At 42.6% G+C, this 14,888-nt stretch overlaps 1 protein-coding gene across 3 annotated transcripts; it reads right to left on the bottom strand.

The window, feature by feature from the left end:
• Window positions 1–796: 796 nt before the first annotated feature.
• Window positions 797–14,634, bottom strand: BORCS7 (BLOC-1 related complex subunit 7). Of its 3 annotated transcripts, XM_006067768.3 has the most exons (6): window positions 14,440–14,634; window positions 6,415–6,456; window positions 3,781–3,843; window positions 3,635–3,678; window positions 2,488–2,508; window positions 797–1,683 (listed from the first exon to the last, which is right to left on the bottom strand). In XM_006067768.3, exons 1-6 carry the CDS (start codon window positions 14,575–14,577, stop codon window positions 1,632–1,634), a joined length of 360 nt encoding a protein of 119 aa, XP_006067830.1. In that variant the 5' UTR covers window positions 14,578–14,634; the 3' UTR covers window positions 797–1,631. The 3 variants fall into 3 exon arrangements, with proteins under 3 accessions (XP_006067830.1, XP_006067831.1, XP_044790860.1); XM_006067769.3 differs by lacking the exon at window positions 6,415–6,456; XM_044934925.1 differs by lacking the exons at window positions 797–1,683; window positions 2,488–2,508 and adding an exon at window positions 2,515–3,124.
• Between the last annotated feature and the right edge of the window lie 254 nt (window positions 14,635–14,888).

Here is a 14,888-nt window from a genome sequence, read left to right as displayed (position 1 = left end):
CCATGGGATTTTCCAGGCAAGAATACAGGAATAAGCATTTCCTCAACCAGGCGATCTTCCCCCTCCAGGGATCCAAACTGCGTCTCCTGCATTGGCAGGCAGATTCTTTACCACTTGAGCCACCTGGGAAGCCTAAGCAATTACTGCTTCTTTAATATTTGTTCCAGCATATGTTAATTTTTTTCATCTTAAATATTTCTTTGCTTTGTGTATATTTGGATGGTTAAACTTTGTTTTCTAAACTGGTGACTTAAAAAAAAAATCAGTCCTTGGATTTTCTAAGAAGATAATTTTACTATATGATAACAATTTTGTCTCTTCATTGCTAATAGTTACATTTAATTTTAATTTCTGCACCAGGTGTGGCTTACAGCGAAATGCTAAATAGAAACTGATGGTAACATCCGCAGATAATATTTCAGATGTTTTACTCATAATATGACAATTGATGTAAGTTTGCAACCATTCTTTTTAAGGTAAATTGAGCCTGTTTACATTTAATAATTGTAATAAATGTTTATAGAATGAATACATAAGTGAATCCCTTCATACCTATTTTTTACTTTAAGTTAATGTGCATATATATAAAATGAGGAATCTATGTATAATCTAACATGATTAGTCAACTTGATGATAGAGCATATGAATTAAACTGGACTCACATTTGCTTTTCTTCTTTCAGTAAAAACACGATTTTCTTAAGTCAGCTTTCTCCCAATACTTTAGTGAATTAAGAATGGAGCTAAACCAGGTTAGAGTCCCATTTTAAATTCAAACAAAGCATAGACATTCAGACTTGAGAACAAAGGCAATGACATTTAATAAGATAAATTCAGTGAACACGGGTATATGTCTACAAACATAAGGTTTTCTACATGGCACAAGCTTATACTTCAATCTTGGTAATTTAGCTGCATTCTCACTTGGCAATAATGTCATACAACTGAATTTGCTGACGACTAGCAAAATTACAAAATGAACCCAAGGCCACTTAATCAAGAGTCACAACAACAAAGAAACCCTAGGAATGAAGGTCAAGGCAGGAAGTTACAGCTGGCCAGATATGATACCATTTGCCTAATTTTCATGAAGGAATTTGCTCCAACAAATAAAATAAGTATCTCTTCTTAGTTACTAGAAAAGAAAACAACCGGTATTACCTAATCATCATTCTGTGACCATGAAATTAAAATATTTCCTGAAAGTATGATTAAAAGAAAAAAAAAGTCTTTAAAAAATATTAATGATTCTTATAAATTCACAGTAGAATCTCTAAGTCTGAATTTAAAACACTACTCAGTATTTGCTTAAGAAACACATTTAGACAACATGGCTTTTGACATATTAAAATTCTGTGGGAAAAACTAAGACATCTTTTAATTTTGTTTTAATATCAAACTAACAGAACAACTTAAAAATTCATTAAGAACATGGGTTGGTTTGATTTAAGAAGTGCTTCTAAAATTTAGTCATCTAATTTCCTTTCAGGAGAAACTGTTCATCATCACAGATCTTTTCTAACTTAACTTTTGGAGAAGAAAATGGAAAATCAAACCCATAGCACATGGTATGTAAGATACTTCCTCCTCAGGGTCAGGCAAAGAAGTGCTTTTGCCCTCTTCTAACTCGTTCTATTTCAATAGATGATTCAACTGGTCCTGTAGATTTGAAGACTGCTCAACACTATAAATTAGGATAGAGAAAAAAGTTCATCTACAATGGGCATCTTGTCATCATAGCAACTCCTCTATGCAATCATATTTTCTTTTGGCTTTACATGTGGGGGCTATTAATGGGGTCAGATTCATGACTGGGTGCAGAGATAGGGGTATATTTCTCTATATTCTTTGTTTGTAACAGTTTACTATCCCTGAAAGTACAATATCATATGTTCTCCCTAGAAAAATGGAGAACTAGATACTGAAAAAAAAAAATCAACTGATGTGGGAAAAAAAAAAGGCATTTCATTGTGCAAATGATTTGCACAGAGTATTTGCACAAAATATATATGCATAGTTCTGCTGAAGCTAAATCAAAAATTTATATTGGTCCACTGGCGGGGGGGACCAGACATGTTTAAAATATGAAGAAAAGATCTGTAAAGCCAATTATTATATAAACAATATTGCAAGGGACTGATTTAGTCCACTTAAAAAAAATACACACATACAAACATACAAGTCTGTTCAATGACTACAGCACATTTACTCTACTTAACAAATATTACCAATGTAAAAAGTTGTCTACTCCTGAAGGTTGGCTCCCTACACCCTATAACTTTTAGAAAGCCTGTGCTAGAAGTGAATTGACTTACTGCACGCCTCTGAGATATTCTTTATATTTTCAGTGAGCTATCCTAGAACCTAAATCAATTTAAGGGTCTATGTCAACCATGGCTTCATACTAATCCTAGGCCCAGCAGTGTAATTCCCCCCAGCTTGCTACAGTTAGTTGGCCCCCTACTCCTCTACCTTTGGGGTTACTTACTTCTTCTGAATAGCTTCTTGCCTAAATCAGAGAAGGAAAGAGAAAAATAAACATAAGAAAATGTAGCAACCTAGAAGAAGTTATCTATGATCAGATATATACACAGGAAGGACAAATTTCCAGCTTGTCACATTTTCTATTTCTGTCCATCCTATCCTAAGATTGTGCTATTGAATCCCTCTTCACTATCTGAGCACAGAGTTGCTGAAAAGATGGATTTTACACCTAAAGATGTAATAAAACTCTATCAGAGTGAGGGACATGGTCCAACTGACTATAAGGATGGCTCAAATTCAGTTTGGGTACGTGGAGCTGAAGGGTCACATACCTGATAGGTACATACCCCCAAAATGAATGTTTTAGCTATTTAAATATCAAGAGTTAAATTCCCAGTCAGATATTTCCAATAGGTACCTAAGTGTAATATCAACTGCATAAAATAAAAAGCAAAATGAAGTAAGATGAAAAGTTAATTAAATTGTAATTTTGTCCAAAACTATAATGGAGAAGGGAGTCTCTATATTTCAGAATCTGCTGGATGATTTATACGTAGTTAGGGCTCATGCCAATCTATTCCAGTATTCTTGCCTGGAGAATCCCATGGACAGAGGAGCCTGGAGGGCTATAGTCCAAAGCACTGCAAAGAGTCAGATACATTGAGGTGACACAATTGAAGCGACTTAGCACGCACGTGGGAATGTAAGATAAAGGTCACTGATGTACTCCATTCCCCAGGGAAGGTGCAGCCACTCTGGGAAAGCCCTCAGGCACAGACAGTTGACAAATACCACTTAAGTGTCCACCAAGTGCCAAGGGCTATGCATGTGTGTGGTCCTGGATGGGCCCTGGCCTTATGGGGTTTGCAGTCTCTCCCTCTAAGAAGCTCCCAAAATATGAGCGAGGTTCACAAAGGTGATTGCCACTCTGATCGCACCCTGTACACCAACTTCTGCAGTCTCAGGCATCTATTCCAGAGGGAATATATCCTTGACTAACCCCCTCCCCACCCACTCCCACCACCCTCCTGACACTTTACTCCTGGTTCCCGCCTTCAGGAAAATAAGCAAAAGCATAAAGGCCACAAGAAGCAGCCTGCAGAGAGTGACTGTGTAGCGAGTACAGCAGGCACTGGAGAGCGCATACTCACTGGTACTGAAGATGAGTTGTTATTATTGCCATTTTTCTTAAACTCTGCATTAAAAAAAAGAGAGAGAGAAATAGAGCATTCCACTTCCCTGAAGCCACAAAAACTGTGCACATAAAACTCAAATCGTAACAGAAATTGTTTCTTACATCTTCTGAGTGTAAAATGGCATCTTCCTGGAGTACCATGTTTCGAGCTGCCTGACCTAGCAGCTGGAAGACAAAAATAAAATGGTAATAATCAAAAATTTCCAAACTTCCTGTAATCTTCTCTCTGCAGCTGTTCTCCCAGGGCCCTCTCACCTCCCCCTACTCTGCCACCCCATACAAATACAAACCCTCCGAATGTAAAGGAGGATAATTCCCCATTTGTTCATGTTGAAAATCCATTTCATTGTCACTATGGCAGTGCTGGCATGGGCTCGACATCTGTTCCAAAGGCCACTGCCCCAAGTCCTCCAGAATGCTGAGCTTACTCATCAAGCGCCGAGAGGAAAAGTCTGCGAAAAAAAACTTTGGCTCCACAAGCCCAGCGAGAACCTAACTTCTGACTCTCTAAGGCAAATTTAAGATTTGGAGTTGTTTGGGGGGAGGGAGAGGGCAAGAGTTAGGATGGGGCTTTAAAGGACAAAGGGATGTAACTGTTCAGAAATGGAACGAGAAACACAGATGTAGGGGGTGGGGAGGGGAGTAGGGCGCAGGGGAAAGACCTGGGAGGAAGTCTGGGATTCAAAGTGGGAAAGTACCATGTGAAGAATGGTTAGATGGAGCTGGGGAAGAGAAAAGAATGGAGGAAGGTGGCAGCGGATTTTAATGAATTCATTGATAGCTGGGCCCTGTGGCAGAGAGAGAAAGAGAGAGAGAGAGGCTGAGTGAGCTCTGTTTCAGCTGGGTGGCCTGTGGTCAGCAGATCTGACTCTACACTGAGCAGCAAGAAGAGATCAACAGAGGTGTTCTGCTTCCTGAGGCACCCTGTTCACGGCAGACACGAAGTCCAGCCATGAAAGGCAGCTCCTGTTACGTGTGTCTACCAATCTTTCCTGTTCCCCTGGGTCAGATGACTTCCAATTAACAAGAAACCAGCACTGATCCAGCCTCCTGACTTCTCTCCCTATAGCAACTTTTATTTTTCTTTTTAACTTCAAAAGTTAGTAAAATCTTACGTGCTTCTAAAGGCAAAACAATAAAATAAGACCTTCTATCCAGCCTCTTCCTCTCCTGGTATCACTCCTCTATGCATACGTATTTTTAAAGTTAGTTTTTGGTTTATCTTTCCATTGTTCCTTTATAAAACAATGGACATGTGTATATATTTTGCCCATCTTACATAAAATGTACCCTACCATATGCACTCTTCCACATCATGCCATGTCCACTTGATAATATATACTGAGATAGACCTACAGCAATAAATATTGAATCTCCACCTGTTCTTTTAGGGCTGCCGAGCACTCCACTGTAGAGATGTCTCATAAGATTATTTAACCAGTCTTCTACTAAAGACTTTGGGGCTGTTTCCTGTCTTTTGCTATCATATTAATAAGTAGTGCTAAAAAAATACCTTACATATCTTTTTGTATCTTTTTGCCGGCATCTCTGGATAGACTCAGAATCTTGATTCTAATTGCTGGATCAGAGGCTTTTAATTTTGCTGCTGCTGCTGCTAAGTCGCTTCAGTCGTGTCTGACTCTGTGCGACCCCATAGATGGCAGCCCACCAGGCTCCCCTGTCCCTGGGATTCTCCAGGCAAGAACTACATATTGCCAAATCACCCTCCCTATTAAGATTATACCATTTTGCATTCCCACCAAGTAGGAGAGTTCCTGTTTCCTCCCTGTGGCCACTTTTAAATGGCAAACTCCAAACTCCTACAGACAAGGGATTGTGACCAACAAATTGAAGATTCTAATAGTATCTTCCTCATTCATTCAACAAATATATATTAAGTGCTTATAAGCCAGTAAGAGACATAGCCCCCATCCTTTCAGGGCTCACAGGCTGGGATTAGAGAGGACAAAGGTCCTATGACACCTTGTGGTAGGTGCTGAGGGGGATGCACCAGATGTCAGGGGAGCTTGGGGGCAGTGGTGACTACGCCAGTTCAGGGTAGGCACTCAGGGAAGGCTTCCGAAAAGAAGTGACTTTTTTTTTTAATTCCTGATTTCATTATTTATTTATTATTCTTGGCTGTGCTGGATCTTCATTGCTACATGTGGCTTTCTCTAGTTGCAGCGAGCAGGGGCTACTCTCTAGTTGTGGTGCGTGGGCTTCTCATTGTGGTGGCTTCTCCTGTTGCAGAGCACAGGCTCTAGGCATACAGTCTTCAGTAGCTGCATCTCCCAGGCTCTAGAGCTCAGGCTCAATAGTTGTAGCCACAGGCTTAGTTGCTCCATGGCAGATGGGATCTTCCTGGACGAGAGATTGAACCCATGTCTCCTGCATTGGCAGGTGGATTCTTTACCACTGAGCCACCAGGGAAGCCCAAAGAAGTGACTTCTAAGCTAAGACCTAAAGGCTGGTGCTTAGAATTCAGAAGTATAATGCCACAAAAAAGTGGCATGATTAGATTGACTGTTTTAGCACGTGGTGAACAAGATGGATTAGATGGGGGGGGGGGGGATGGGGGGGAGCAGGCCTAAAGGCAGAGAGATTGGTTAGGAGAACATAGCAGTATTCTAGGAAAGTAATGAGAGTGATTCGAACCACAGAAGTGACAATTTAAAAAGGCAGGGTAAAGGGCTTGAGAGTTATTCAGAAGATAGACCTGATGGGACTTGCGATTACCTGGAATGTCAGGGCTGTGGGCATGCAGGACCAGGGCCTTTTCTATGATGACAGACATAATCATTGACATTGCTGCATTTTTTGCTTGCATAAACCAGCCACGCACATAACCTATTACCTAAGATCTCCAGTTTCAGTTTCCTTAAAGTGGAACAACATCTGAAACTCACCTGTAAAACAATCTGAGTATAGAATCTTTGTACATTTCTATGAATTTTCCCCCAGGCTTGCTCATACTTATCACAACACCAGTTTGTCTTATAGTCACACAAAACTTTGTTGAGACTGATGAAGAGGGAAGCAATGCTCTGTGGGCTAAGAAGGACTGAACATCAGTAATACTCCCATAACCTCAGGGCCTAGTAAAGAAAACGGCAAAAATATGCATAAGTAACTATGTTGGTGATTTTGTCACTAAGTTGTATCTGACTCTTGCAAGTCCAGGTACGGTAGCCCGCCAGGCTCGTCTGTCCATGGGATTTCCCAGGCAAGAATACTGGAGTGGGTTGCCATTTCTTTCTCCAGGGGATATTCCCAACCCAGGAATTGAACATGGGTCTCCTTTATTGCAGGCGGATTCTTGACCAACTGAGCTATGAGGGAAGTCCTAAGTAACTATAGAAAAATGCAGTATGGTACATGGTAAGTGTCATGTAGGAGATCTAGTAAAAACACACAGTTGGTATGTGTGCATGCATGCGTGTGTGCTAAGTCGCTTCAGTCATGTCCAACCCTTTGAGACCCTGTGGACTATAGCCTGCCAGGCTCCTCTGTCTGTGGGATTCTCCAGGCAAGAATCCTGGAGTGGGGTGCCATGCCCTCCTCCAGGGGATCTTCTCAACCCAGGGATCGAGCCCTCTTTATGTCTCTCATTACGTCTCCTGCATTGGCAGGCAGGTTCTTTACAGCTGGCACCACCTGGGAAGCCCGAAGTCAGTACGCTGCTGCTGCTGCTGCTAAGTCGAGTCAGTCGTGTCCGACTCTGTGCGACCCCATAGACGGCACCCAACAGGCTCCTCTGTCCCTGGGATTCTCCAGGCAAGAATACTGGAGTGGGTTGCCATTTCAGCAAATAGAGACACAGATGAAGATACCAAGGGAGGAAGGTGGAGATGGGATGAATTGGGAGACTGGGATTGGCATATATACACTACTATGTATAAAACTTCCACTGTATAATCATAAGGGATTTGATTTACATCATACCCGAATGGTCTAGTGGTTTTCCCTACTTTCTTCAATTTCAGTCTGAATTTGGCAATAAGGAGTTCCTGGTCTGAGCCACAGTCAGCTCCTGGTCTTGTTTTTGCTGACTGTATAGAGCTTCTCCATCTTTGGCTGCAAAGAATATAATCAATCTGATTTCGAAGAATATAATCAATCTGATTTCGGTGTTGACCATCTGGTGATGTTCATGTATAGAGTCTTCTCTTGTATTGTTGGAAGAGGGTGTTTGTTATGACCAGTGCATTTTCTTGGCAAAACTCTATTAGTCTTTGCCCTGCTTCATTCCGTATTCCAAGGCCAAATTTGCCTGTTACTCCAGGTGTTTCTTGACTTCCTACTTTTGCATTCCAGTCACCTATAATGAAAAGGACATCTTTTTTGGGTGTGAGTTCTAAAAGGTCTTGTAGGTCTTCATAGAACCGTTCAACTTCACCTTCTTCAGCATTACTGGTTGGGGCATAGACTTGGATTACTGCGATATTGAATGGTTTGCCTTGGAAACGAAGAGAGATCATTCTGTCATTTTTGAGATTGCATCCAAGTACTGCATTTCGGACTCTTTTGTTGACCATGATGGCTACTCCATTTCTTCTGAGGGATTCCTGCCCGCAGTAGTAGATATAATGGTCATGTGAGTTAAATTCACCCATTCCAGTCCATTTCAGTTCACTGATTCCTAGAATGTCGACATTCACTCTTGCCATCTCTTGTTTGACCACTTCCAACTTGCCTTGATTCATGGACCTGACATTCCAGGTTCCTATGCAATATTGCTCTTTACAGCATCGGACCTTGCTTCTATCACCAGTCACATCCACAGCTGGGTATTCTTTTTGCTTTGGCTCCATCCCTTCATTCTTTCTGGAGTTATTTCTCCACTGATCTCCAGTAGCATATTGGGCACCTACTGACCTGAGGAGTTTCTCTTTCAGTATCCTATCATTTTGCCTTTTCATACTGTTCATGGGGTTCTCAAGGCAAGAATACTGAAGTGGTTTGCCATTCCCTTCTCCAGTGGACCACATTCTGTCAGATCTCTCCACCATGACCTGCCCATCATGGGTTGCCCCACGCGCATGGCTTAGTTTCATTGAGTTAGACAATGCTGTGGTCCTAGTGTGATTAGATTGACTAGTTTTCTGTGGGTATGGTTTCAGTGTGTTTGCCCTCTGATGCCCTCTTGCAACACATACCGTCTTACTATGGAATGAGATTCGTGGCATTGTACAGGAGACAGGGATCAAGACCATCCCCATGGAAAAGAAATGCAAAAAAGCAAAATGGCTGTCTGGGGAGGCCTTACAAATAGCTGTGAAAAGAAGAGAAGCGAAAGGCAAAGGAGAAAAGGAAAGATATAAGCATCTGAATGCAGAGTTCCAAAGAATAGCAAGAAGAGACAAGAAAGCCTTCTTCAGCGATCAATGCAAAGAAATAGAGGAAAACAACAGAATGGGAAAGACTAGGGATCTCTTCAAGAAAATCAGAGATACCAAAGGAACATTTCATGCAAAGATGGGCTTGATAAAGGACAGAAATGGTATGGACCTAACAGAAGCAGAAGATATTAAGAAGAGATGGCAAGAATACACAGAAGAGCTGTACAAAAAAGATCTTCATGACCCAGATAATCATGATGGTGTGATCACTGACCTAGAGCCAGACATCCTGGAATGTGAAGTCAAGTGGGCCTTAGAAAGCATCACACGAACAAAGCTAGTGGAGGTGATGGAATCCCAGTTGAGCTATTCCAAATCCTGAAAGATGATGCTGTGAAAGTGCTGTACTCAATATGCCAGCAAATTTGGAAAACTCGGCAGTGGCCACAGGACTGGAAAAGGTCAGTTTTCATTCCAATCCCAAAGAAAGGCAATGCCAAAGAATGCTCAAACTACCGCACAATTGCACTCATCTCACACACTAGTAAAGTAATGCTCAAAATTCTCCATGCCAGGCTTCAGCAATATGTGAACCGTGAACTTCCTTATGTTCAAGCTGGTTTTAGAAAAGGCAGAGGAACCAGAGATCAAATTGCCAACATCCACTGGATCATGGAAAAAGCAAGAGAGTTCCAGAAAAACATCTATTTCTGCTTTATTGACTATGCCAAAGCCTTTGACTGTGTGGATCACAATAAACTGTGGAAAATTATGAAAGAGATGGGAATACCAGACCACCTGATCTGCCTCTTGAGAGATCTGTATGCAGGTCAGGAAGCAACAGTTAGAACTGGACATGGAACAAAGACTGGATCCAAATAGGAAAAGGAGTACGTCAAGGCTGTATATTGTCACCCTGCTTATTTAACTTCTATGCAGAGTACATCATGAGAAACGCTGGGCTGGAAGAAACACAAACTGGAATCAAGATTGCCGGGAGAAATATCAATAACCTCAGATATGCAGATGACACCACCCTTATGGCACAAAGTGAAGAGGAACTCAAAAGCCTCTTGATGAAAGTAAAAGTGAAGAGTGAAAAAGTTGGCCTAAAGCTCAACATTCAGAAAACGAAGATCATGGCATCCGGTCCCACCACTTCATGGGAAATAGATGGGGAAACAGTGGAAACAGTGGCAGACTTTATTTTTCTGGGCTCTAAAATCACTACAGATGGTGACTGCAGCCATGAAATTAAAAGACGCTTACTCCTTGGAAGGAAGGTTATGACCAACCTAGATAGCATGTTCAAAAGCAGAGACATTACTTTGCCAACAAAGGTTCGTCTAGTCAAGGCTATGGTTTTTCCTGTGGTCATGTATGGATGTGAGAGTTGGACTGTGAAGTAGGCTGAGCACCGAAGAATTGATGCTTTTGAACTGTGGTGTTGGAGAAGACTCTTGAGAGTCCCTTGGACTGCAAGGAGATCTAACCAGTCCATTCTGAAGGAGATCAGCCCTGGGATTTCTTTGGAAGGAATGATGCTCAAGCTGAAACTCCAGTACTTTGGCCACCTCATGCGAAGAGTTGACTCATTGGAAAAGTCTCTGATGCTGGGAGGGATTGGAGGCAAGAGGAGAAGGGGATGACAGAGGATGAGATGGCTGGATGGTATCACTGACTCGATGGACATTGAGTCTGAGTGAACTCCGGGAGTTGGTGATGGACAGGGAGGCCTGGCGTGCTGCGATTCATGGGGTCGTAGAGTTGGACACAACTGAGCGACTGAACTGAACTGAACTGATGTATATTCCAATTTAAAAATAAATAAAATATTAACCAATTTTTAAAATAAAGACAAAGTTCCGGCTTGAGAAGTGTATCAACTCCGTCCCAGAAAACTGGACTGGTTTCAGCTTAACTCAATCCATACCACTTACTGAGCACCTTATCTAAATCTACTACAGAAGAAACTCTTGCGAAAAATACAGGAGGAGCTGGAACCGGAAGCAGCAAGCCACGTCAGGGCAGTCAACACTGGTACTGTGGCTTTTTGACCACTTAATCCAGCTAGGGGCCATGAGAAGTGGCATCCAAGAGTGTGGGTTTAGAACCAGCCTGCCTAGGTTTGAATCCTAGTACTACCCCTTCCCAGCTACTGCATGAACTTGGACAAGTGAAACTCCTCTCTGTAAGAAAAGCACTTCCTTTATCAGTGGTTATGAAGATTTATGAATTAAGCTACATAAAACACACACATTAAAAAAAATAACAGAAAAAGAATCTAAAAAATCATGAAAAGGAGAAGTAGATATGTCTACCACTAAAACTGACTGTGGTAGTTTTAGTAAAAACTTGGTAGTTTACCAAGGTAAAACATGAAGCACAGTAAGTTTCATAATTCTTATTTGGTGAAAGGCGACACAACAATTCTTTAAAACAGGTAGATTTTCCTCTGATGCCTGAGGGTGTGCTCAGTTGTGTCTGGCTCTTTGCAATCCTGTGGACTATAGCCTGTCAGGCTCCTCAGTCCATGGGCTCTTCCAGGTAAGAATATTGGAGTGGGCTGCCTTTTTCTTCTCCAGGGGATCTTCCTAACCCAAAGGATCGAACTCACAGCTCCTGCACTAGCAGGCGGATTCTTTACCACTGAATAACCTGGGAAGCCCTCTGGATCCTAAAATGAGTATACCATGTGAAACTTCATACAAAGCCTATCTGGGATCACCAGATCAATTACTTCAACAATAGTGTTACGGTAAACACATTTTTTATACAGTTGTTTCTTATCAGATCAGATCAGATCAGTCGCTCAGTCGTGTCCGACTCTTTGCGACCCCATGAATCGCAGCACGCCAGGCCTCCCTGTCCATCACCAACTCCCGGAGTTCACTCAGACTCACGTCTATCAAGTCAGTGATGCCATCCAGCCATCTCATCCTCTGTTGTCCCCTTCTCCTCCTGCCCCCAATCCCTCCCAGCATCACAGTCTTTTCCAATGAGTCAACTCTTCGCATGAGGTGGCCAAAGTACTGGAGTTTCAGCTTGAGCATCATTCCTTCCAAAGAAATCCCAGGGCTGATCTCCTTCAGAATGCACTGGTTAGATCTCCTTGCAGTCCAAGGGACTCTCAAGAGTCTTCTCCAACACCACAGTTCAAAAGCATCAATTCTTCAGCGCTCAGCCTTCTTCACAGTCCAACTCTCACATCCATACATGACCACAGGAAAAACCATAGCCTTGACTAGACGAACCTTTGTTGGCAAAGTAATGTCTCTGCTTTTGAACATGCTATCTAGGTTGGTCATAACCTTCCTTCCAAGGAGTAAGCGTCTTTTAATTTCATGGCTGCAGTCACCATCTGTAGTGATTTTAGAGCCCAGAAAAATAAAGTCTGCCACTGTTTCCACTGTTTCCCCATCTATTTCCCATGAAGTGGTGGGACCGGATGCCATGATCTTCGTTTTCTGAATGTTGAGCTTTAGGCCAACTTTTTCACTGTCCACTTTCACTTTCATCAAGAGGCTTTTGAGTTCCTCTTCACTTTGTGCCATAAGGGTGGTGTCATCTGCATATCTGAGGCTATTGATATTTCTCCCGGCAATCTTGATTCCAGTTTGTGTTTCTTCCAGCCCAGCATTTCTCATGATGTACTCTGCATAGAAGTTAAATAAGCAGGGTGACAATATACAGCCTTGACGTACTCCTTTTCCTATTTGGAACCAGTCTGTTGTTCCATGTCCAGCTCTAACTGTTGCTTCCTGACCTGCACACAAATTTCTCAAGAGGTAGATCAGGTGGTCTGGTATTCCCATCTCTTTCATAATTTTCCACAGTTTATTGTGATCCACACCAGTCAAAGGCTTTGGCATAGTCAATAAAGCAGAAATAGATGTCACTATCAATAGAAACTAAGGACATAAGGTAAAAGCTAATTTTGTAAAGATAATTCTACCAGACCCTAAACTAATACTTTGAACATTCATATATGAAGGTGAAGACTTGCAGACATATCATGCTTGCTAAAGGAACTATATAACTTAATGGAATAATGATGAAATATGAGGAAAAGAAGAGTGGGGGAGAAAGAGTTGCTATTTCTATAAAATCAAATATACTTGTTGAAAATGAGTAGCTAAGATACACTGCTATTGGATTAATTATGAGCAAGACAATGGTCTACAGGAGAAATTATAGAAACCTAAAGACTCTGTCCCCAGATTATTCTGCAAGCATATTTAAGATATCTTCCATTTTAAAGAATCCAAACCTGGACATCTTACATGATACACCATGTGCATGGCTGGTCTCTGTAACAAAACGATGGACATGTTTTCCTTTCTCCTGGGTAAAAACCTAGAAGCTGAAAAGCTGGGTCATTAGACCTATTTTGTTGGTCCAATCACCTGCCATATGGGCATTTGGAGTGCTTCCAATTCGGTGCTATTTTGGATAAATGTTTATGAACACATACAAGTCTTTGTGTGGACATATAGTTTCATTTCACTTGGTTGAATTCTCAAGGTACAATGGATAGGTCTCTTTTAGGAGAAAGCGTACACATATAAAGCTTGCTGGTGTGAAAAGCCATCAAACAATCCCATTCATGGAACTAGCCAGAGGATGATGAGAGGAAAATCACGGCAAAGGAGAAAGCTAACAGAAAACCAAAAACGTGACCAGAAAGACAAGTCAGAAAAGAATGAATCTGTGGACACACGATATAGAAGAGTCTTGAAGGGGGCTTCCCTGGTGGTCCAGTGGTTAAGAATCCGCCTTGCAATGCAGGGGAGGCCAGTTGGATCCCTGGTCGGGGAGGATTCCACATGCTGCAGGGCAACTGGGCCCCCACGCCACAACTACTGAGCCCACGCGCCCTAGAGCCTGTGCTCCGCAACAGGAGAGGCCACCGCAGTGAGAAGCCCGCGAACAGCAAAAGTAGAGAGGCCCCTCACTCGTCCCAACTAGAGAAAGGCCCCAGAGCGGCAAGGAAGACAGCGCAGAAATAAAGTCTGAAAGGAATCTGGGATGTTGAGGGCAAAACCACGCGGAATTTGGGGGCCAAAAGGGACAGATCTTCACTAAAGACAACTCAGAAAAAAATGAGGAACTCGATAGAATCACTATCTCATCCGTCTCCTAGCGCAATGTATGCTTTAAGGCACCGATTCTTATCCTTTGGTTTCTTCCCCACCCCATTCCCCTCTGCTCCCTCCTCGGCTCGTAGAACCATAAGTCCTGTCCAGAGACACACCTCAGAGTGCAAAGCACGCCCTCCGCGAACGAGCTCTCCTCTCGTCTCCGCTAGTTCACGGACTACAATTCCCAGGATGCAATGCGGCCACCCCACCTCCTTCCACACAGACAAGGAAGAAAAGAGATTCCCAAGGTGCTAGGCCCGGAGAGGTCACTCCTAGCTTACCTCGGAGCTCCGGGAGCCCTTCAGAACCTGCTTGGTTAGAGCGATCACGTCAGTACCACAGGTGTTCACCTTCTCCGTCAGAAGCCCCTTCACGGACTGACCGAATCGCACTTGCGAATCTGGGGTCCCGGTCGCCATCACTTCGGCCAGTGAACACCTCCCCAAGGGCGATGGCGAGTCGCCCGGGCCAAAAGATGTGCAAAGCGGAAGGAAAGGAGGTGATGTCTTTTTTTTCCTACCGTGGGAAAAGGAAGGGACGCATGCGCCTAGCGGAGGTTGTGCTTTGCCCACTTTAATTTAAAATACTCAGTTGATATCCTGAAGAAGACGCGGCTCAGTGAAACATCAACGAAGAGGATGGAGGACAATTTCAGCAAACCTATGGTTTAAAATCAAAAGGTGTGATGGATTACTGTCCCAGTTCTGCCGGTTAGTTGCTTGACTGCAGA

Source organism: Bubalus bubalis, chromosome 23 (genome assembly GCF_019923935.1).
Source record: "Bubalus bubalis isolate 160015118507 breed Murrah chromosome 23, NDDB_SH_1, whole genome shotgun sequence".
Classification (NCBI taxonomy): domain Eukaryota; kingdom Metazoa; phylum Chordata; class Mammalia; order Artiodactyla; family Bovidae; genus Bubalus; species Bubalus bubalis.
This window is presented reverse-complemented; position numbering and strand designations above follow the sequence as displayed.

Excerpts from the sequence above, each read along its gene's own strand:
- BORCS7 (XM_006067768.3), bottom strand. The coding sequence starts at position 14,577 with ATGGCGACCGGGACCCCAGATTCGCAAGTGCGATTCGGTCAGTCCGTG. Across the intron at positions 3,844-6,414 it reads CCACAGCCCTGACATTCCAG|CTGCTAGGTCAGGCAGCTCG; the intron begins GTAATCGCAAGT and ends TTTGTCTTCCAG. Across the intron at positions 3,679-3,780 it reads CCATTTTACACTCAGAAGAT|AGTTTAAGAAAAATGGCAAT; the intron begins GTAAGAAACAAT and ends TTTTTAATGCAG.